General features: G+C 38.5%; 1 protein-coding gene across 4 annotated transcripts in view; it reads left to right on the top strand.

Moving 5' to 3' along the window:
* Positions 1-24,241, top strand: part of LOC111863505 (PAN2-PAN3 deadenylation complex subunit PAN3) — a 47,235-nt gene that overhangs the window by 18,016 nt on the left and 4,978 nt on the right. For all 4 annotated transcript variants that reach the window (XM_023849860.2, XM_033751089.1, XM_033751090.1 and 1 more), the window contains 6 exons: positions 4,579-4,737; positions 6,174-6,290; positions 8,587-8,981; positions 13,988-14,127; positions 16,997-17,197; positions 21,666-21,828. In XM_023849860.2, coding sequence (XP_023705628.1) covers positions 4,579-4,737; positions 6,174-6,290; positions 8,587-8,981; positions 13,988-14,127; positions 16,997-17,197; positions 21,666-21,828 — 1,175 coding nt within the window. The remainder of the gene's footprint in view (positions 1-4,578; positions 4,738-6,173; positions 6,291-8,586; positions 8,982-13,987; positions 14,128-16,996; positions 17,198-21,665; positions 21,829-24,241) is intronic.

The raw sequence follows: 24,241 nt of genomic DNA, 5'->3' as shown, positions 1-24,241 counted from the left end.
AGGCAATGCTCATACTGTCACCCAAGAACGCTACAGGGACATGGTGATCAAACCATTTCTTCAGGATTTGAGAAGGTTCTGTCGTGCAAGGGGCCTTCACGTGAATAGACAGTGGTATCAACAGGATGTCTTTTCATTTGAGTACTGTAATGTTTGGCGCATACTATATTTATTTCTGTTTTTTATTGCTTTCTCTTTGAAGCATTTCTCTGTCTCTGTCTGCCTGCCTGTGTTTAATTTTTTAATTCTTTACGTCTCATTCATCTTTCTGTCTCACATATGGTCTTTCACAGGTATGATTTAACATTTTACCATTTGCATGCATGTGCAATGTTATGTATAGATGCTTTGTTTCTTTTGAACAGTGTGTAGAATGACAGTTATTCATGAACAGAAATAGTCCCTTCAGGAAAGGAAGGCTGGAAATAATACTTCAAAACTTTTATTTTTAAAGTTAAAAGAAGACTGCCACTTAAAAATTCTGGACCATTTGAATCCACACACGCCCACGCCCACACACACATATATATTTAATGTTTATGTGATTTTTTCAAGTTAAGAAGATCCCCTATTCTTGGACCCAAATTCATGCATTTGGGTCTTTTTTTCTTTTTATTTACAATGCAAAACTTTCTGTTGGCTTATACTTATTCATATGCTGTTTTGAATTTGAGTTGATTTGTATGAGCAGTCATGAAGTGCAACTTCTTATGCCTTTAGACTGTTGGTGTGCTCTGTTGTCACTGTTTTGAAGCGTGTATTATACGAGGATTCTCATGCTGAAGCAAAAGATTGTTATTCTCCTAGAAGAAGATCTGAAAGAATGTATTTGAATTGTGAAACTGATTTAAATATGACAGACATTGATGTAAGATTTACTTTTGTATGGTATTGTTAAAGTTGATAATAATGTGTTAAATAATTTAATTAGTGTACTAGTATCAGTATTCATGACATAACGCTTAATTAGTTTTACCGTACCTTTACTAGTGTCAGTATTTCAGATGTATTAAAGTTTCCACTTGTGCAGTATTTTTGTGTTGAAATTAAAGAAGAATTTCTAGTCTTCCTGTTTTAAATCTTTGGATTACTGATTTGTGGATTTCTGGTATTCATTTCTGTTAGAGGCTGAGTTTACCCCAGGGCCATAGTGAGGCTGGAAGGATTAGGTCCATTGGAAAGAATCCAATTACCTCATCAGGACTTGAACCTGCAACCTTCCAGCTTGTAGCATAATGCCTCAACCAACTACACTACCTAATTAAATAAATTTCCTGGGGAGTAAAGCGCGGCCGGTGCGTAAGTCTGACAACCTTACCACCTTCTGTGAGCCAGCTATCTTGTGGGACCCTCAGTGTCTCACAACTGTATGGGCCTTCACAGCCTGTTACAGGGATAGCATTACTTTTTACTTATCTTTACTGATTTGTGAATAGAAGCTCTTAACCCTTTTGCGCGGTGATTTAAATTCCGCGGCCGTCTCTCCGGCGGTAATATATTCAGCCGGCCATTTAAATTTTGCTCGAAAATGATTTATTCATCATTGTTCTTAAATTATATGAGATAGGAACATGAAACTTTCACTAAAATGATCTTAAATGGTGGTTTTATAACCTTACCTTATAATATGGGCGCCCTGTATCTCGGCCATGGAAGCAGGTTGTTTAGTATTTGAGCAGTGAATGGTACGCCTTGAAGGATGAAACTTTCACTAAAATGATCTTAAAAGATGGTTTTATAACCTTGCCTTATAATATGAGCACCCGGTATCTCGGCAATGCAAGCAGGTGACGCCTTGAAGCATTAGTCTAAACACAGCGCTGGCTCACATTCACCAAACAAATACTGCGTATCTTTTCTTTTGCTCTTTTTTTTTAACCACACAGCTTCTGTGCGGCCTAGCCCTCTTCCCCGTGAGGGGTCTAGTTCAAGGAAATGTCCTTCCGTGAGCAGTAAAGCTAGTCAGGTCAGCTGCAGTAAATTCAACGTTACGAGTTATCATAACAAGGGGTTGTTGCTATGCCTTTGATATTCCATCCATTTTGGCGGCTGTAGATGTCGTAGGGGTGACCACAGAATTCATGAAGTTATTCTAAGTACTGGCTGGTATGTAGTGCACGAAAGCAGAGCCTAGCTGGCTCAAAAAAATATTTATGGTCATCCCTCGAAACGACCACCAAGGTCAGTACGATAAAATGGCGTCAGCTGGAGCGATAATACATGAAGGAATGAGTTCTTTTCCCTCCCCCACACACATCCGTATCGTCTCAGGGGGTGACCACAGTGTTCTGCCTTAATTCGTGACGTTTTTCTAAGAACTGGGTGCTATATACTGTGCGAAATCAATGGATCATGCGAGAATAAATTACTGGACACCCCTCTTCTAAGAATTCCAATTGAGTGTGTTAGTGTGGCCAGCTCAGGGCAATATGACACAGTAAATATCACGTCTCTGTTGTTTATAATTTCATAGCAAAGCAAACACGCCTTTCATGACACTAGAACCAAGAAAACACTCGCAAGAGCCACAGGAACTTTGCTGCAAGACAGGCATATGTAACGATGACTTAGCGCTCTTAAACTCATTTCTCATTATAAACCGTTCTTGTGACAACAGGCCAGCGAAGAATCTAACAATCTACAGCAAAACCATCAATTATTATGGGCGTTATAACATAGGTGTGCAGCTGGACGAAACATACACGTCGAACCCCCCCAGACGATTTAAATACCTGACGAAACATACACGTCAAACCACGCCAACGGGTTAAACCAACAAATGAAGTTATAGAAATGAAAGGAGAATGAACTCTGTGTATTTATTTCCAATTATTTCCGAAGTGTCAACACTACCATGATTAGAACTGAAGTGTCAGACAAATTCATATCTGTATACTATAGGGTTATGACGATGGTGTATAGCACACAGAGATACTGGGTTTTTGGACTTTTTCATCATCCAGATTCTAAATAACTAAGAAAAAACACAACATTTCGGAAACTGGATCTCTTTCTGTCCTCAGGTGAAGGAAGACACCTACTCTGTTGGGTCCCTTAGAAAGAGCTAGCCTCAATCGCTGAACCATAGCATATCTGTTTAGCACTCTGCAGTAAATGTAACAATGTATTGTGGATATCTTTTATTCAATTTGGCATGCTCATTTGTCAAGGATGTGTTAGGTATATGGGGTTTTATAAATGCAGGTTACTAGGGGTTGCGCTGACTCAGTGTACTGCACTCTTAAAGCAACTTCTGTTTGTTTTAACATAATATTGCTACTTTGAAAATTCTGAAGAATTTTTAATTAGAGAATGTTTGGATCCACTCAGAATTTTTCCTGGCTCTGCAAAGGACTTTGGGAATTAGTGCTCAAAGCAATAAAATATAATAGTGTCACAGTCCTGTGCAGTACTAGATAATAGAATTTCTTATACAAATTTAATAAAATTCAAGCCTAAAAAGAAAAATTAATTTAGAAGATAAAGGAAAAAGTGGAGAGTTGTGTTGTCATGCAACAGTTCCTTGTGTATTGCAGAAGAATTAACCTGTTACTGCATGGAATTCAAATATAGAAAATCACTTTCTATTTAACTGATCTTCCTTGGACAAGATTGGTGTAATGCTTGCCCATATGTCTGTCTCCTCCTAATAACATCTGAACTGGTTGGTGTTCATGAAAGATTGTGTTTACAGAATTTTGCTAGGGGCTACCATATCTTTTTATCTCTTAGTTTCTTACATCAGCATAACTAATATGTATACCTGAAAACATTTGAGGTCAGATTGATGTTAGTGCCACTTCATTTGTATATTGATAATTCGTGTAAGGACCGTATCATCCAAAATATGCAGTGTTTGTGTGTTGTTATTATAGTACAATCTCGGTAATTGAACACAGTGTTTCAGTTCTTCAGTACTATATATTCCTGTACAGTACTTTTCATACAGTGGAGGATTTAATGTATGGTGAAGATGTCCAGTTCTGAGAAACATAAACATAAAACTTTTAACTGCTAAAGCAGAAATAATTCTATTAAATGATGATCAATTCTGGAACTTCTATGTTGTGCAGTACAACTTAATAAATTTATTCTGACTTTTTCTAGTAATCCATCATTTTCAGTAATCTGGTGTACCTTGGTCCCATATATGTCTGATTGCCAAGATTGTACTGTATTTTTATTAGCTGTGAAATAATATGGCAGTTGCTTTAAATCTGGGTTTTTTTTTTTTTTTGAATGGAAGTTGCTGAAGAACCATTGGAGCTAATGATGTGGAATTTTGTATGGAGGTAGATTATAAGTATATGTACAAATTTTATATGAATTTATTTTTGATGTGTTAACAGTTACAAACATGATAATGTTACAGAACTTGTCTGTAAAATTTAAGTTCTTTGAACTTGTATTAATAGATATTATACAGAGAAATAGATCTCTAAATTACCTAATATTCTATTTATAGTTGCACATAATGTCATGATGGGGGTTCAGAGATTTAAAGAAAGTATGGGTCATAAATTCTTCCCACTGTTATTACTTGTGTATGTTCTCACACAATTGGAATCTTGCTTGCAGACTTACCAAGCGAGATTGACAACTATCATGAATTGTGTCCATTGAAACCAGTTCCATCAAATCCCATGCACAAAAGCCAGCTGCTGGGTTACCCCATGTCCACGTACAAGGCTACCAACACTAAGACTGGAGTTCGCTATTGCCTACGCAGAGTGCATGGTGAGGAATAATATTCATTATGAGGAGAAGATTTTCATGAATAGGAAGACAGTAGAAAGTTCTTATAGTGCTGTGTTTTGATTTATTTGTGTAAGGTTTGTAAAAGTCATGATGCAATAAGCACCAGCTGTCTGGCTGCATGACCTACTTGTTGCTTCTGGCCACTTTTTAAAAAAACAGTCAGCTTATGAAAAGCATCAGAACTCACGTTAATCTGGTGTAATACCTGAATGAATTAAAGCCTGGTATACAAAAAATGACTAGAATATGTCACATCCAAGAAGGCAGTAATCTTCATATTACTGTTTACATTTACATTGGCACTACTTCGTCATGATGGTTACTGAACCATAACCACAAAATGTTCGTGTTTCTAGTAAATGTTCTCTTCCCACCAACTAGAACATTCTTTGCTAATTTAGTGTTCTACTAATTACATATTTATTATTATATACCTTAATTTGGATGTTTGCAGTAATTTTTTTTTTTTTTAAATTTGGTTAGTGGTGGGTGTAGTCCAAGTGGGTCCACTTGGCATGGCAGCCACTGATTGGCCTATTGTAGCCTGCCCCAGGTGATTATAATGGTGGAATGAAGATTGGCAGGCGAAACCGAAGTACTTGGAGAAAACCTGCCCCAGCGCCACTTTGTCCACCACAGATTCCACTTGACGAGACCCGGGATCGAACTCGTGCTGCCATGGTGGGAAGCCAGCGACTAACTGCTTGAGCTATGGTGCGGCCTATGTTTGCAGTAACTAATCATAGAAGAAACCTCTGTAATACACATGGAATGGTTGTGGTTGATTTGAGACCATGTCTTATTCCAATTAACAATTTTGCTGATGGCTGCCAATTTGAACACCTAGGCTTACAGTTTCACCATCAGCTGAAGCTGTGACATGTATGATAGTATCAGAAATTTTAGCTGCAGAAAGAAGGGAGAGGGAGAGATTGTGTGTGCATGCGTGTATCTTGTCTTCACTTGTTGTTTCTTGGTAGTGACTTCAAACAGATGTTCCATTTCCTCTGGGCTCCCGAACTCTCCCTGGCCTCAGCTGCCAGGTTCTTAACAACAACAGCTTGCAACTACTGAACCTGAGCGGTTCACTAATTGATGGGCTAACTCAGTCACTCACCAACCAAGTCAACTCAGCTCCTCCATAACTGTCCTGCTTATAACATCTTGGCACAGAACACACAGAAAACGCTCTTCCTCTGTTGCAGTTTATGGGTTGTTGTCTAGTAATGGACGTTGTCTTCTTTGTTTCATGGCTGTTGCCTAGCAGTGGGTCTACATGCCACAGCATTTAATGGAACAGTAATTTGTTATGAAATTAGTGTAATGGATCTCTTTCCTCAGTATCATCATATTTGAATTCTGAGTCTCTCATTTGATAATCAAACAGTATAAGACATATATTCAATTTATTTTAGGATTTCGGCTACCTAATACAAAATGCATGGGTCTGGTCGACATGTGGAAGCGTCTGCAACATTCCAACATTGTTCAGTTACGGGAAGTTTTTACAACTAAGGCTTTTGGAGATTACTGTAAGTATATTTACTGGCTTTGAGAGCAGACCAGAACAATTGTAGTCATTGAATAGCATAATAAATCTTTGCTTAGCGTAGCTTGTAAAGTATGTTTATTGAGATCGTACAAGAAAGCAAGTTGTTGCAGTATCATGTATGATACATCGAACTACAGTCAGTGAAAAACTAGGACAGCAGTGTCGCAGAACTGGTAGAAAATTTGAAATGAGTCATAGTATAAGTGGTTTAAAAAGTGCCTTATTAAATTAGTTACTTAGAACTCTAAGAAATGATGTTCTGTTTATTTGGAAAGAATTGGATGGAATATCTGTCTAGTCATTTATTTGCTCTTTCTTTCCTCTTCTGGCCTTTACAGTTGCAGGAATGCCTACAAGTAGCTGTGACCTCCTGCACACTTTAACCTTTATGAGACGAAAGACACCGTATGGGGGTCTTTAAATTAAAAGCCGAGTGGCCGAAGGACACCGTATGGTGATTCGTAGTCCACGCGTGCGCACAGTGTTTTAAAATTTAATTTTAAGATAGAAATTCTTGTTCTACTTACATTATTTTTGGACACCAGCTTTATAAGTAGACTGTCTTCCCTCCTGCATCATCTAACTGAATGCAGAGTCCGACGTCGCAATTTATGCACTTTGTCCGTATGTAACTCTGTTTTCCACGTGAAGTGCACACACGCAACATCTGTCTTGTATTAGCAGGAAGTAGGCCAGTGATGGTGAGTGGTCTCCTCTATTCGTAACGCTTATAAAACATCACAATTTCAGCTATGCACCATGGCCCCATTTCGCATGGAAGAAGCCGAAATTGAGAGGCCGCTCGTAAATCACACCATTCAGAATGCGGTACAATCGGTTATGAAGGGATGAGGACGCAAGGGGCATTCCAAGAACAGTAACTCTCTGTGGATAGTCCGACATACGTGTATAAAGAGGCACAGTTTCATAAGGACAAAGAAGGATAAGAACTCGCCCACACTCGTGTATACAAGAAGCCAATGTGACTGGAGAATGTGCAATGAAAACAAACTTCCTCTCTCCTCCAGATAAGACATAGTCAGACCGTGTGTCAGCAGCATGCATTTATACTGCAGAAACGTTTTGTGCAGAAGCTTTATGCATTTTTGTGGACAGACGCTCAAAATTGGGGATTTTTTTTTGAATCAGTGTAACAATTTTTACAGATTCTAAAATCTGTAAATTACAATATCTGATTCTATATTCTTTCTAGATAGAAGCAGCATTTATTTCGTTCGTTTGTCACAAAAATGATAGAAATCACAGCATTTTCAGTAACATGATTACAATTTTTATTACTCTACAATGGCGGGCATTTAAATTAACTCCGGCCCGCGGCCATTACCGGAATTTAAATGGTCCGTCCCTTAAAGGTTAATGTCCACTCCCTTAAAGGTTAATGTCCACTCTGTACTTATGAAGTGCTGTGTACTTGTCTATTGTCATGGTGAATCCAGTGATCTGGCAAAGAGTCTTGTCATTTTAAATAACAAAGCAAATTGGATAAAATTTTCTCCCATCTCAACTTTTTCATAGTTTTTCAAATCTTCTGGGACCCTTTTAATGTTTAAATTGTCACCGAAGGTTTGATGTTTGCAGAGTGTCTGATCTGACATTAAATTTACTCCTGTGATTCAGTCATTTTGAACCATTTCTTTCACTCTTACGACCTTTGCATTGGGTACATAATATTTTGGTATCCTGCATTATTTACATGTTCTGTATTTCATTGAACTGCTTACAGCAATCAAAAAGTTGGGTTCTTTACGTAACTTTATCATCGTAGCACATGGTTAGTATTTTATGTGATTTTATACAGGTTTTTCCAAGTTTCAGACAAAATTTAAAATTAATTTTTTGGCATAACAACTTGCCACCAATTATTATAATGAACATATGAAGAGGAATTAACCATGGAACTGACAGATTGCAAGCACATTTACAGCCACTTGCACTGCAGTCAACAGTGAGTCAGTAAATCGTTTGTAAATGTTACCAAAGTTACTGCATTGAAACTTTGACAAAAATAGTATGGGAACTGATTGGCTACACCTCCTATGTGTGCCACACTGTGCTTCACAGAGTAAGAAGAATACAGATTAGTCTTGGATTTGAAACAAAATTATAGCAGCTCCATTCTTAAGACACTATCAAGAATCACTGTTCATCATAACTTGTTCTTGGAACAAGTTCAGAATATTCTTTTATTTGTGATCTTAACCGCTTAACCATAACTTAAAAATAAGTTTGTCTTTAGGCATTCGTTTATTTTGCAGCAATGATATTTGTGTATGACTATCATCCTGGTTCAGAGACCCTGTTAATGAAGCACTTCTCACCTTCGGAACCACTGAATGGATACGCAGATCCCTTCTCAGCTGACCCAACTGCACCACGGCCGTACAGTCACCAAAAGAATGCCCTTTTAAGGCAACAGCATGGAGGTGGCAGTGGAATGCTACCTGAAGGTGTCATCTGGAATTACATCATTCAACTGACATCTGCACTCCGAGTGATACATGCAGCTGGTCTTGCTTGTCGCACTCTTGATCCTACCAAAATACTGTTAACAGGACGTTCTCGCCTTCGTCTCAGTAGTCTTGCGATCTCTGATGTGCTCACCTTTGACTCCACTTCCCCAAACCCCTTACAGCTCATGCCACATTTTCAGGTACTCAACTAATTTTAAATAATAGTAGGCATAGCATGTTTGGAGTCAGTAACACTTTATTTAAAGAACCGTGGCACCAATTAACCAGTCAGTGTTGACAAGAGTGTATTTTTTGACATGTATTTTATTGTTCATATATAGATGTCATATTTACATGAGTATGACATCTGGATTTTCCCCTATTTCTGTCTCTCACTTAGGAGCTGAAGAAAAGCAGGCCATTGTGTAATTGCAGAGTGTTTTCATTACTTGTCATGTAAAGATTTCAGTAGTTTTAGCGTGGGTAGTGTTAATTTACCTTAAAAAAGCAGGTGTGGGAAGTTGGCTGGAAAAATAAAAATCTGACTTGACACTGAAATGGGTAGAAAAATGGTTTTTCCATGACTTTAAGCTACAAGAAGGAGATTGCCTTATACTGAGGTAAGTACAGTACCATATGAAACATTCATTTAAAGAATGTTTTAATTCCAAGGTGACAGCTGATGACTGTTTTAATGGATTTATGCTTCCCTTTACTTAACTATTCAGTGTCTGTGTCACTGAAGAAATGGAGTTTCTGTTGAGGTTTCTGTGGTCACCAAAAAGTTTTGGCCGGTTGAACAGATAACTGCAAGGAGTTACCACAAAGCTATTACAAACATCCAGTTTTCTTGGAGTCAGTTATTATGTAGGAGTCTTTAGAGATACACTGCATGTTCCTCGTAAAAGGAATGAATGATTTTGTATCTTGGCTATATTTTAGGGTTTGCATTAGGAAGCAGTATTATGCAGCATCTTCATTGATGAAGATTAACATTTCATATGATAAATGTGGGTAATGTCTTCCAAGTACAATGGTGTTACAGTGAAATCCTATGAAGATATTTTTGAGAAATTGAAGAAACTGAGCTTATTAAGCAGGAAAACTTTTAAGGCTAAGTCCTGAAAGGTTGTTTGAAATCAGTTATTTTTATAAGGAATTTCTCATTTGAATTGAGGTCCGCTGTACTATTGTATTATACAGAATCCTGATAATAACATTCTAAATTAATGAATGTACATACCGAGAAGAAGCAGATTACTGTAATTGGTCAGTATAGTCAAGCTTGAGTTCTTCTCAGGGCATAGTGTGTGCATTAAAGTAAAACTGCTCATATAATGAAGCTTGATTTATGTATTTTTTTGCCTAATACATGACAACACATTTCACTTAGAACACCAGTATATATTTAGACAAGTACACTGTAATCCTTAGTGTGAGGAGTGGATTACAACTTTAAGATAAGTGAACTAAAATAATGACTGATCAGCCATGTATGCTGGTGCTGGAGGGTGCATCTACCTTGCTTGAAGTCCAGACAGAGAATCTGGCATCACAGACGCGAAGTCAAAGCGTTCCCCTTAAGAAATGGAGTGCATTTTCTTTCAAAAGCCAGAGTGCATAATAACACCATCTGAGGGGTTGCCAACCCTTGCCTCTGTTGACCTCCCCCCACAAAAACTGCAAAAAGAAACAGGGATATATGGTTCTTTACAAATATGAAGTTGAGGGGGTGACCAAGTGGGCTTTACAGGAGACCTGAAAGAAAGAGATGAGGATATAGAGTCTTCACTACCTTAGGGTCTGTTGACGATACTGTCATACAAAACCACATCGTCCTTCCATCTAATCATTTGTCTGTTAAGTATGGTTGTCATTTGTTCCATGTATGTGGTCTGACGATAAAATTTTGCGAACTCATTGCAATAAAAATGCTACATACCTCATTGCTAAATATCACTGTCGTTGCCTTGAAAGTACTCCCCTTGGGAAGCTTTGCACCACCCTTCAAAATAATTTTGGAACTGCTTTTGTGGATTGACCTTCAGATCTGCCACTGTATTACACCTGATGTCATCAGTGTCATCAAAATGCCTTCCTTTCAATATTTCCTTTATCTTCGGGAACAGATAAAAGTCACTCCGGTAGTTGCACTAACATATCTCTGATTTCGCTTCCACTCATGCCAAGTTTAGCAAGAAATTGAATGTTCGCCCATTGCTCTAATTCAAGTTCTGATATTCTTGCGACAGCACACCAAAACACACTCATGATAATAATAATAAAAAAATAATAAGATGCCACTCAGAAAGAGTAGATCATAGATCAACAACAACACACCTGTGAAATGCTGATATGCCACCGTAATCAAACCACACTGAGGTTTCTGTCCACTGCTGCCATGGCAAGCACACGGTGGCGAGTTCGCGAATTTTATTGTCAGACCTTGTATGTGTAAGACTGAATGTGTACTAAGAGTCAAAAAGTAGGTTCATTAGGTCTAAATAGATCATATTTGATTAGAATTATCTAATACTGGGTGTTCCTAAAAGAATGGTGGGGTTTCAGATATGTATATATTTTGTATTTCTTACTGTGTATAATCATAACACATGTCAATTTGAAGCTTAACTGTCCAGATTTTATGTGCATCCATCAAAGTGCCTCTATGTGCGCACCTTTAGTTACCCGGCACACATCAATGCAATAGTTGAATTCCTGCCACACCCACTGCAGCATTTCAGATGTGATGGTCTCCACAGCACGATTGATTGTTTCAAATATCGTGGAGCAATTGGGGTAATGGGGGTACATAAACCGTGTCCTTCACATACCCCCACAAGAAGAAATCACGTGGAGTTATGCCCGGGGACTGGGGTGGCCACTGGAGAAAGGGGGCATCTTCACTTGCAGCACGTCCAATCCATCGTTTGCCTAACTGTCGAAAATGGAACTAGGAAAGAGTGTGATATGCAAAATGAAAATTTGAGAGCCATGTTATGAATTCGTATACGTTTTGCTTTTCATCTGCAAAAACTGACGGAGATATACGGCAATGAAATCCCACCATTCTTTTAGGAACACCCTGTATAAGTCAGTCTGATGAAGATAATGGAATTAACCCTTCAGCGTGTTTTGCCGTACACGGTATGCTGGTATTTAAATGGTCCTACCTGCTGTTTGCCGTACACCGTACGCCAAGCAGTAAGCTTAATTTTGAAGGCCCATAAATATGGATCGAACCACGCCAGCATAATGACGATTGCACTGGGCTGTTGTGAAAAGAATGCGCTCTCTGTTCATTTAAACATAACATTCAATTTCCTGCAGCTCTGCCAGTCAGTCTAAATAGAACGCTGACCTCACAGTTACGATGGCCGAGTGACTATGATATCAACATACCACAAAGATGATATGCGTGTGGTTGTGAATAAAGCAAACAAACAAGAAACAAAGCCCTTGGTTGTTTGTGATTACAACAGAAACATACTAGGAGTGGATCTGACGGCTCAAATGCTACAGCCGCACTTGCTTGAATGAAAGAAGAGTACTAAGTGGCATCAGAAGTTATTCAAGAGGCTACTCAGTGTAGCAATACATAACGCAGTGGTCATATATCGGTGTCTCCTGAATAACAAAAACATGGGCACACCAAAGTTCAGAATTTCACTAGCACAAGGCCTCGTGGAAAATCACGGTTCTGGTTTTACTCATCCTGTATACAGCCGTCCATCAGTTGAGCCACTGCCTAAAAGACTCACAGAACGACATTTCCTGGAGCGTATTCCAGCCAAAGGAAAAAAGCAAAGCATCAGAAAAGATGTGTGGTGTGCGCAAAACATGGTAAAAGGAAAGAATCTATTTATTGGTGTAGTGAATGTTAGGCAGGGTTGTGTTTAGATGGATGTTTCAAGAAATACCATACAAAACTCAACTGCTAATTCACTTGCTTCCATCACTCAGATACAGGGTGCTCATATTATAAGGTAAGATTATAAAACGATCTTTTAAGATGATTTCAGTGAAAAATTCATAATTATACCTCATATAGTTCAAAAGTTACGATGCATAATATAATTTAGAGCAAAATTTAAATGCGTAATTAAAAAATACTACCGCAGGAGGCCCCACAACAGCGATATTTAAATGCCCACGCTGAAGGGTTAAATAAAATGGGACATGATAGTGTCATGCTCTGGTTCATGGTAAAGTGATCTGGCACACCTCGAGGATTGGATGTCGCATGTTATAGAAACAGACACATCTGTTATGCTCTGATCAATGAAGATGCAATTTGGAGGTCAGTTCACAATATTCTAACTTCTACTTGTTGATTAATTAATATGCTGTGCTACTAGGTAATTACAGTTAAAATGTGTTTTGTTGACATTTTTAAAAGGGTCATATACATTATAATGGTAATGGTGAGGAAGTTATCCCTAGAACTAACATATTTTGCTAATACAAAGAGATAATAAAAGAATAAGAAGCTTTACCCTGTAACAAGTTTTGCCAGGTGTTCATCTTAGAGGCTAAGCAAAATTATCATCTGCTTACTGCACATTTGAAGGACGTGACAGTGTGGAGAATCGAAGATGAAGCCAAACTTCGGAAGTTAAATGCATTTTGATGCCATAAACATACTAAATGAGTAAAACATGCCCTTTTTAGGTAGGACTTTTTTTAATGATAAATGTGTGAAATGTAATGAGTATGTGTTATAGCATTAGAATGTTTCTTAACTGAATGGTTTTAGTTTTTAGGATGGGAAAACATTTTAAGTCATATCTTCTTAAATAGGTCTCACTGTAAATTCAGGTAGCACATGCATGCAGTATATTGGCATATTCATGTAATATAATCTAGTATTATAAACTAATTCCATCATGTCATAGTATTACTTCTCTGAATGCAATTTGTGGTTGAAAAGATTGTTCATCTTTTGGATCTCTGTTAACTTGCCTTGGTTACCTGTTGTGAAGTAATTCAAAACCAGAATTGAAAACTGAGTGATAGAGGAATCTTGTGAAAGGTAGAGACAGTTCATAATAAATACCATATCTTTCATTTTACAATTTGCAAGCTCTACAATTAAAAGAGCAGTGATAAATGTTACAAGGGACTTGAGACTCTTGTAATTTGACTGGTTTGGTACCTCTGATAATGCTGACAATTCACTTGGATTATATTTATATGTTCTGTGCAGCAAGAAGATCTGACTGCATTAGGGAAAGTGATCCTAGCACTTGCATGCCGATCACTTATGGCTGTGCAACGAGAAAACATGCAGACATCATTGGACCTGGTTTCTCGCACATACTCAAATGACTTGCGAAATGTAATCATGTATGTGGCAACATACGTTATATACAAACTATGTACATTTTATTAATTAAGAGCTTTACTTAAAGGGAGAATGACCCCCTTGTTTAAGAGTATGTATTTTTTTAATGTAAACCCAAGGGTTTCTTCTTTATGTAGTAAAATTTAATCAAATAGAAAAGCCAATCTGTAGAGTTAGGAGATTATACCATACTTGTATCATTTGGATTTGGGAAGGTTGAAGTCAGTGTCATGAAATACATGTTACTTGTTTTTTTGTTCATATTGAACAGACATTTACATGTGGGTCAAGAGTTTAGTCTTAAGTCACAAGCAGTATAGTGAAAGATATACTGACACATAGGAAAGAATAACAATTCTGTATAAATGCATCTGCTGCAGTCGTCCCTCTTTGTTATATATGAGGGTTGGAACTTTAATAGTAGCAACACTGCTGTAGAGACAACATGCAACGGAACCAAATAGTGTTGCTTATACCACACGTTAGTTACATACCTACCTTACCTCAGAGCAAATGGACTCTCCCTTCCCACATCACGCGCATGCGCAGTGATGAGAAGAACAGAGCCTCGTGTTAGCTGGAGGTCTAATGTAGTATTGTCATGATGTTTTCAAAACGGGAACAGCGGAGTTGGATAAAGATTGAATGCGCCAGAGGCCGTAGAGCACGACAGTGTCAAGGTCTTCAAGAGGCTTGAGGGGAATCTGCATTGCCTTGCAGAACAGTGGCAAGGTGGGTGAAAGCCTTCAACAAGGGATGCCAAAATGTGGCAGACATACGTCAGCAAGGTCGTCCTAGTGTCAGTGAAGAAGTATATGCTCTTTCCGTGTTACTGGAGAGTGATTGACGCCATACGATTCGTGAGCTGGCCCGAGAGACAGGATTAGTGCATAGGACTATGCTTCACATTCTGAAGGAACACCTGGGCATGAGAAAAATTGCATCATGATGGGTTCCGCATGATTTGACGGAAATGCAGAGATGGCTACGATATGGCGCTGTTCGTAACGACTTGGAGCACTAAGAGCATGAAGGAGAGGCCTTCTTACGCCATGTCATTACACTGGATGAGAGATGGCCCAAATCGTACGAGCCACAAATGAAATGCCAATCGAACGAATGGTGTCATTACGGGTCACCACGAAAATCAAAAGTTTGTCAGAACCACGCCAATGTGAAAGTAATGGTGATTCTTGTGTACGACTGTGATGGTGTTATCCTAACGCATACCGTTCCCCGACAGCAGACTGTCCATGCGCAGTATTACTGTTCATTTTTGGAACACAACCTGTGGCCAACTTTGAGAAAGAAGCGGCGACACTTCCTGCAGAATCTGCCCATCGTATTGCAGGACAGTGCGTGGTCGCATGCAGCGCAAGCTGTGGCTAATTTGTTCGATCGATGGGGCTGGTAAGTGCTGTACCATCCACTGTACTCCCCGACTAAGCCCTTGTGACCTCGACTTGATTCCTAAGATGAAGGAACCACTTTGTGGCATTCTCTTCAGAACTGTTCCAGAGATTCTTCAGGCAGTAAACCGCTCCATTTGAACTGTCAACACAATGGGCACTGCTAAAGTTATCCTACGACTACCACATCACTGGCAGCAGTTTGTACACAATGCTGGTGACTACATTGAAGGACAGTAAAACCGTTTGTACACAATGCTGGTGACTACATTGAAGGACAGTAAAACCTTGAAATATGCATCTGTTTTGTATCAGTTGTAAATAAGTAGTTGCCACTATTAAAGTTCCAACCCTCGTACATATGCAACACAGTTCTGATGTAGAAACCTCATCATCTGCTAGTAGGAAGCAATCAGCAATTCTCCATGATGATGAAGTGGGAAGGGGATATTTTCTTTGTAGTTATTCCAAAGAAGGTGTCCTCAGATTTGGAGGTTGATAGTGATAGTGATTTGGATTGTGTACTTTTTGATGCCATAGTGAATGATAGCAATGGTGAAGATTTTGTTTGGGAAGATGTGGAAAGGTAAAAAGGAAAAGTTATCCTTCTAACAGGCAGTGGAGGCCCATAGGGTTGTGAGACATCGAGGTTGCCACATTTTCTAGGCCCTGTGTGGAATGTTATAGAGATTACCATACCAGGCTCAATTTATATGATGATAATGCCAATAAAGTATTATTTCATTTTGCCAGACTTAATTTTAAAACAGTATGGTACCAATTTCCATTCTGGTATATTTCTCTCAACATATTTTGATTAGTAGTATTTCATCTAGTTGTTGTTCAAGTGAAATGTTTCATTCTCAGGCTGCAGTAGTTAAATGTCCTTTATACTCAGAAATAGGTATGATTTAAGTGTCATATGACTGCCTCTGGTCTAGTGGTCAGAGTTCCTGGCTATAGATCCAGAGGTCCTGGATTTGATTCCCAGCGCTGCCAGATTTTCTGAGAAGTAGTGGGTCTGGAACGGGGTCCACTCAGCCTTGTGAGGATAATTGAGGAGCTACTTGAATGGAAAAATAGCAGCTCCGGTCTAAAAAACTGAAATTAACGGCAGTGGGGATTCGTTGCGCTGACCATGTGACACCCTCTATCTGCTAAAGTTGGCACTAACTTCGCCAACAAGTGGTGGTCTCGGTTGATATAGTTCACTTGCAGACTAAATCCATGGAGTTTCGTTTTTTTAGTTTTTAAATGTCATATAATGTTGAAGGGTTAATAGATACAAAACCTCTTTGGATTAGGAAAAACAAGAAGTATGGAAATAAGGAAACATGGGAGGATAGATAGAGGAGAAAAGTGAAGGTGTTATAGGATGATCTGTGTTACTAAATGGTTTAATGAATGTCTTGAAATGGTATTATGTACAAGTACTGTTGCATACTTTCCTCCTTATCTGTAGGTACTTGTTAACAAACCAACAGCAACAGCAGCACAGGAGTGTGACGGACCTAATGCCTATGATTGGTGCAAGATTTTACACTCAGTTGGATGCCATTCAGATCCGATCAGATGTGCTAGAGAATGAGGTGTCCAAAGAAATGGAGAATGGCCGCCTCTGCAGGCTCCTGGTTAAACTTGGAACTGTTAACGAACGTCCAGAGTAAGTATGTTCACATATGAACTGGGTGAATGAGGTAATACACCTTAGTACAGTCATACTATAAAAGAAGTGGGAAAGAGTTGCACTCTTGCCAGCCTGTAAGTGGGGCACTGGAACTCAGGAAAGGGATTACCGATAGAATATGTGGCCCTTTTATATAACTGAATGGATCTATTAGCTTCATCCCTCCATCTGGACTTGGGTTGTTCTGTTTGTACAATGAAATAATGATTAAAGGACAATTAAATATAAAGGAGTCAGTTACTAAAATATGAACCAAGCGTGATTTTGGAATGTATCCTGTCAGCACTGCCACTGTAAATTAATTTTCAGATATCTTGTTGAATATTTATTGCATTAAAAATATTTCAAACCAAACCATCAGAACTGGATTAAATATATATGTACAGTGAATTTCAGTAGAGTTTAAAGAGGATATTGTAACGTGTTTACGTTACTGAATACGCCGTAGAGATCGTTAACTGGTTTATTGAACAATCTACAACTATCGGCTACACTTAATTATCACACAGTTGCTGGGTTTCACACTTTATAACCCTAATCGCATTAATCTGCTAACACTGTTGCGGGGTTTCACGACTTACAACCCTATGCGCAAATCAGTTCACTCTGTCTTCAGTAGTCTACACGTTTACCGTAGGGGAGCTTTGTATCACTGTATCACGCGCTCCCAATTACACAATNAACTCGAACTCGAACTGATCGATACGCACTGTGCATCCACTTATATAGCTGCAGTGCTTGCCTGTGGCGTAATGAGTGCCACGTCACAGTAGGACGTTGATTACGGTTACGTTAGCGTTGCGCGTTATGTCACCGCGGAGGGGAGTGGCGGGGAGCGCTACGTTACCTTGGAGAGGAGGGTGGAGGGGGGTTCTCAGTCGCGCAACATGTTACACTATATTGGAACAAATAAAAATTATGTCATTACTGGCATAATACACAATTGTGATGAATCCTGTATTTGTATGAATTGGCGGAATTGCTTTGTACCAGTTAGTTGTTGTGTGTCTAAAATAACTTATTCTGCACAATATTTTGGCACAGTGTAACCTTTATATAACAAGAATTTATAACATTTATAAAAATGCTCATTCTAATTGGTTCTTTTAACGTTTAACGTATGGACTTTTAAGTTGCCGGCAGCCCTCTGCGGCTGATATTTAAATCGCCCTAATTAGTTAACATTGCAAAATTTAAGGAAAAATCCATATTTTCTGTTCTATGCAACATAGAAAAACAAACTAAAAACAACCTGAAAGATGGTAAAATTTTCTACATATACACAAAAGAGCAATTTTTACAAATGAAAATTAACTGTGAGTATTTTGTCATGAATTGCAAAATATAATCTTTACTATATATATTATGAAATTCCAAAGGGCTTACCCGTTGTCTTTTCTTCAATCTTGAATCATGGTGATATTGTAAATATAATGACACTATATAAAACAATATTTTGTTCAGACTGTACACGAGTTTGAACTGCCTCACTTCACAGTTTATGATACGCTCTGACGCACAGTCCACCTCACGCAAAGTGACATCGCACTTTTTACAATAGGAGAGAGTGCTCCTGCTTTTTTTTATTTAGTGAAACACATGACAGCGTCTTTGTTTCCCTTTGGTTGGCCAGTGTTGTGAATGTTTCACCTCCAGTCGTCTCAGTTGAGTTCCAGGTAACCTTGGCCTCCCCTGAGAAACGCCACTGACAGTGATATTCGCCTTGTGATATTCAGCTTTGAGACTTGGTGATATTGTTAATATAATCACACTATATACAATAATATTACTGTACGCGAGTTTGAACTGCGTCACTTCACAGTTTTAGTTCACAGTCACTTCACTATGATAGTCACACTGACACGCATGGTACTTCTCAAAGCAGTCCACTTCACACAGAGCAAAATCACGCTTTTTACAATAGAAGAGTGTGCTCCTGCTTTTCTTATTTAGCAAAACACACGACAACATCTTTGTTTCCCTTTGGTTGGCCAGTGATGTGAATGTTTTACCTCCAGTCAACTCAGTTGGGCCCCCTGATAACTTTGGCCTTCCCCAGAGAAACGCCACTGACCGTGATATTCGGCTTGTGCGATTGAAGAATCATCTTGGGGGAGGGGGGTTTCTAGCAAAATCGAATAAATTATGTTGATTGACAAAGTGACACTCTCACCTGTTGGTAATACTTGCAAAATCGTGATGCAAAGTAATTATAATACTAGTCGAAAAGAGTGCGAGTCCGACACATACTGAAAGTCACAGTGGTGAAGATGCCTTTACTCACAAAGTAATCCTGGCTCAGTGGGTTTATACCTCTTCCAAGGCACAAAATAAAAGTGATATATAAAGAAATATATGACAGTCTGACAGTGACTCTCTAACTGATAAAGAAATATTAGACAATCCGACACTGACTTCCTGACTGATAATTCGCCACTGAAAACCAATACTTGAATGCGTCAAGCACCGATGAATATTTCCTCATCAGTTCTCGAAACAAAGCTGAGCTATATTTGGCTGAGCAAGTCATAAACAGTCATATCTAAACGTAAATAGTATCGAAACCAGTATCGTGATAAATGATTTCTTTGTTCAGAGCTAAGGAATGAACCACTGACATGACCTCACGTAGGTTTGTTTTGGTTTCAAACCCAAGGTCAAACTGTCAGCACTCCCAAAGAGTGCATGTGTCCTGCGTCACATATACGTGCCTTTCGGCCAACTCCGGTTTGCTGCTTGTGACATATATATGTGCCATTCGGACATTAAAGGTTAACATCTAAAATGGTTGATATGCATAATATTTAGGTTCTTCTAACTTCTGCTTACATAATATCACAACATGGCACTAAATTTAAAAAAATAATGCTTGTATGGTAATATTTATTCATTTTGAAGTGATCATCATGGAATTACGAAAGAAAAGAATAATTCAACATCCTTAAATTCTTTGGCATCATCATAACTTGAGAAGTTAAAATTTTGTCATGTATACATAACCTCATACTTGCAACTGACAACATATTAGAAGCAATTCTGTGTGAGCAGAAGTCATGCACACCATTTGCTGTGGGCCTGCAACTTGCCAAGAGATTAGTCAGACCAAATTTCATATGCATGAGCTCTTGAATCTTTTGTAAAAGCAGTTGATTCATCAGACACTTCATGCGTACTAAATGTCTATTTTTGCCTTGAAATTGTGAACCCTTTCATTGGGACTCAGGAAGTTCTTTATCTTCAAACCTTCCATAAAATGGATGGTTTCTTGCTTTCATTGTGGAATCACTAACTGCTATATCAGCTGAAGTTTTTGGAGAAAACTATGAAGGACAAGAATTCCAAGCTGTCATTCCCTTCATTGTGTTGTATGTTTACCTTCATCTTTGTGTTGCTGTGGGTGCTTGATTCTGTTTCTTTATCGGACTCTGGCACCAGTTGAACCACAGTTTTTCATTCATTCATTCCTTCATTTATTTATTTACATTCCATGGATCCTTACATGGCTGGAAGACCAGTGGATATAGAAATAGTCAAAGACAACAGGACAAATCACATCAATTATATAAATAAAAATTAATTGTACTTAATCCATAACAGTTCAATGACATTGTTCAATATAAATCACAATGAGTAAATCATTAAAACAGTTATAAAATATATATGTAAAAGAATACAAAATGCTAATATAACACAAGACTATAATAATAAAACATAAAAATATACTACTAGGCATCCTGTGTATAACAGACCAGGATCATTAATTAATATTGAAGTTACAGTTTACGTTTGTGATCTTGTAAGCTCATCTGTCTCTGTGACATTTTGAGGGGAAATGTTATTTAAATGTTTACTTAATAAATTATATCAGTATTTGAGTTTCTAGAGAGAAGTAGTATTCTATTTCATTACATTAATTACAGATGTATTGTTCAGTTAAAGTTTTACTTAAATTGCATTTGGTGATATACAGGGATCAGTCACCACCATTGTTCTGCAGAGCTGACAGGTAATGAAAATATTTTGTATATCTGGAAATTTTGTCATTTCAGTGATTTGTTATTTTATAAGCAGTGAGATACATGACTTTATGCTTTAGATTAATGGTAAACATACATTTAACTCAAATTGGATGACTGCAGAAAACAGTGTGATCCTTTTCTGCACAAAATAATGTACAGAAATACTTTGCCAGGTATTCTTGAAAGGATCAGGTGCTAAAGAATTTTATGAACAGGAACTGTGCTGTGAACTGCAATGTAATAAACACTGAAGTCAACCTGAAATTATGAATATGTTATTGTTGAAATCTCATTTAGCAGAGATGTTTTTAAAGAGGATTTTGGTGTAGGCCACTATATGATCTTTGGGATCTTCAGATTCCAGTTGCATTTATGGACCAAATGAGATGTGATGTAGCATATCACACAAATGGTGGTATTTCCAGATTGAGTTTGGATCCAACATGGGCAGAGACTGGTGATCGCTATATGCTCAAGCTGTTCCGTGACTATGTGTTCCATCAGGTTACAGAAGATGGCCGGCCATGGCTTGACATGTCGCATGTTGTGCAATGCCTTAACAAACTGGATGCAGGTGCTCCAGAGAAGGTAAATGTTTGTCTGACTTGGAGCTCTATGATTTACTAGCTCACTAATGTGATCTAATTATGTCAGTTGAAAAAGAAAGCAGTGTTCCCATATGGAAAAATCTGCCCAGCAATTACAGAAACTGTTGTTATTCTAGGTAGTTACTTGTGTTACCTGTCAAATTTGGTGGGGATTAATAATTTCCCTGGTTTTTGTAGTATTTATTTTCTGTCCCTTGTTCATCATACCATTGCATTCCTCCCTCCATCTTATCTCCTGTATTCCTTTCCTGCTCGATTTATATGATTTTCCTACATCACTCCTGTCCTTCATGTAGTAATGACAGGAGCCAGTTTGGAGATTCACCCATATGCTGAATGGAAGAAGATAATTTGGTGTTTTTCCATATCATAGCAACAGCAGAAGATAGTCTGTGCACTTTCTTCTTAAGAAAAGTGACCAAAAATTGGGGGGTGTGTCTTATTAATAATTAGGTAGGCAGTGGTGCACAGTTTATTCATAACAATGTAGACAACATGGCATGGTGTGTTCATTACAAGGTTAGTAACAGAAGTCATTTCAGGCCCTATCTTATCTTAACCTGTTGTTCTTTTGTGTATGCCTGTGCAGCTTTAGTCCACAGTGTTTGAGTGGACATGAATCTGTGATGCAGTGTGCATGTGTTCTGCTAATCATGACTGCTGAAGGTTTGTATTTATAGTATTTCATAGATGTTATATTTTAGCATTCCGCNTGTCGGAGTATTCTTCCTACTTTTGTGTGTGTATTGTGCTTTGTGTTGTGTCTTGCTCCTGTGACTGCGTGTATTATACTGTGACTCGCGTATTGAGATACGACATAAGGATAACAAATCCTGAACAGTTTTAATATTTAAAATTTATCAATATATTTTAGTATAAAGACAACAGGGCATGCAACGAAGTAGTTTGACGTACATCGAAAAGCACCTGAAGATGGCACTTTTGTGCTGAAACATGTAGTGCAAGAGAGAAGAGTAAGGTGAATAAATGTATGCGCTGTAAGACGGATAGAATAAATCATGGACATTTCATAGATACTGAAAACTGAAAATATTGTAACGTGTCTGGAGTAGATACTCCCGTGGTAACGCGATAACATTGAGCCGTTGCGTAGACAGTGCCGAAACAACGAACGCGTTTCCCCGGAGATGAACAACAGAAGGCCGTTGAGTAACAACAGATGAGACGAAACACATTACCAGTGTATAAAGAACGTTCCCGAAGCAACAGATTTCCAAACACGTGAGATCGAACCTTGGCGAAAGGTGTCTCGTATCCGGTCCACAGAATACCTACATAAGACGAGAGTGACAGAGCTAATTAGCTTTCATACAACACAGTTGGAACCTAGCCTTCATAGAACACAGCAGAAAGATAGCCGCCACAGAATATGGTTGAAGTGATAACAATTGTACGGCGTGTAAGAGTGAATGTCCAATAAAGATTCAGTGAATCCGAGACCCACGTGAAGTTATTTGTCACGTGACACGCCCAACACATGACAATATTTAAGGGGACAGAATTGGAAGTGATGCCGCTGTTAGAAGATACAGTCTTTGTTTTTAAAATAGATGAAAAGTGGAAATCTTTGTGAATACATGAGAAGTGAGAGTTGTTGTACATTTTATGAACTGAGTGTGGATTGTGGGTTTCTTTAAATAAACAGGTAAGTTATAGAAATGTAACCAAGTGTATTCCTTTAGAAGGACTTCAGATCCAGATAAATTCAAGGTGGTGGATAGAAATAAATGAACATCACATTCAAATTTCAGGACAGTATGTCATGTACCCTAAACCCAGTGCATATACTTCAGTACTTTAGTTAATTCACATATTTTTTGAAAGATGTAGTACCTGGCTTGTTCTGGGCATGAAGTTTTTTAAGAAAATACAGTGCTGAGATACAGATTATACTTGGGTAAACTGAGGTGAGCGAGAATGAGGATGTCAAGGAGAGCTAACAGATGGAATCCAGTCTTGCTCTGTAGATATGAAAAAGCTCTGCAAGTGGCCAGAGATGATGCTGAATTGTTGAAACAGATCTTCTCATGGGGGAAAAAACCTCCGTGGCCTGTAGGCCTCAGGCAAACTATACCAACCAAGCGACCACTGCTTCTCGGCAAAGTTAGTGCCAACCTTAGCAAACAGGAGGTGTCGCGTAGTCAGTGCAACGGATCCCCATGGCCGTTAATCTCAGTTTTCTAGACCGAAACTGCTATTTCCTTGAAATAGCTCCTCAGTTATACTCACAAGGCTGAGTGGACCCCATTCCAGAACCACTACTTTTTAGAAAATTTGGTAGTGCCAGGAATCGAACCTGGAACTCTGGATCTGTAGCCAGGAACTCTCACCACTAGACCACAGAGGCGGTCCTCTCTCATGGAAAGGAGTCA

This window comes from Cryptotermes secundus, unplaced genomic scaffold (assembly GCF_002891405.2).
Source record: "Cryptotermes secundus unplaced genomic scaffold, Csec_1.0 scaffold63, whole genome shotgun sequence".
In the NCBI taxonomy this organism is placed as follows: domain Eukaryota; kingdom Metazoa; phylum Arthropoda; class Insecta; order Blattodea; family Kalotermitidae; genus Cryptotermes; species Cryptotermes secundus.
The sequence above is the reverse complement of the archived record's forward strand: the minus strand, read 5'-3'. Positions and strand labels throughout refer to the sequence as shown.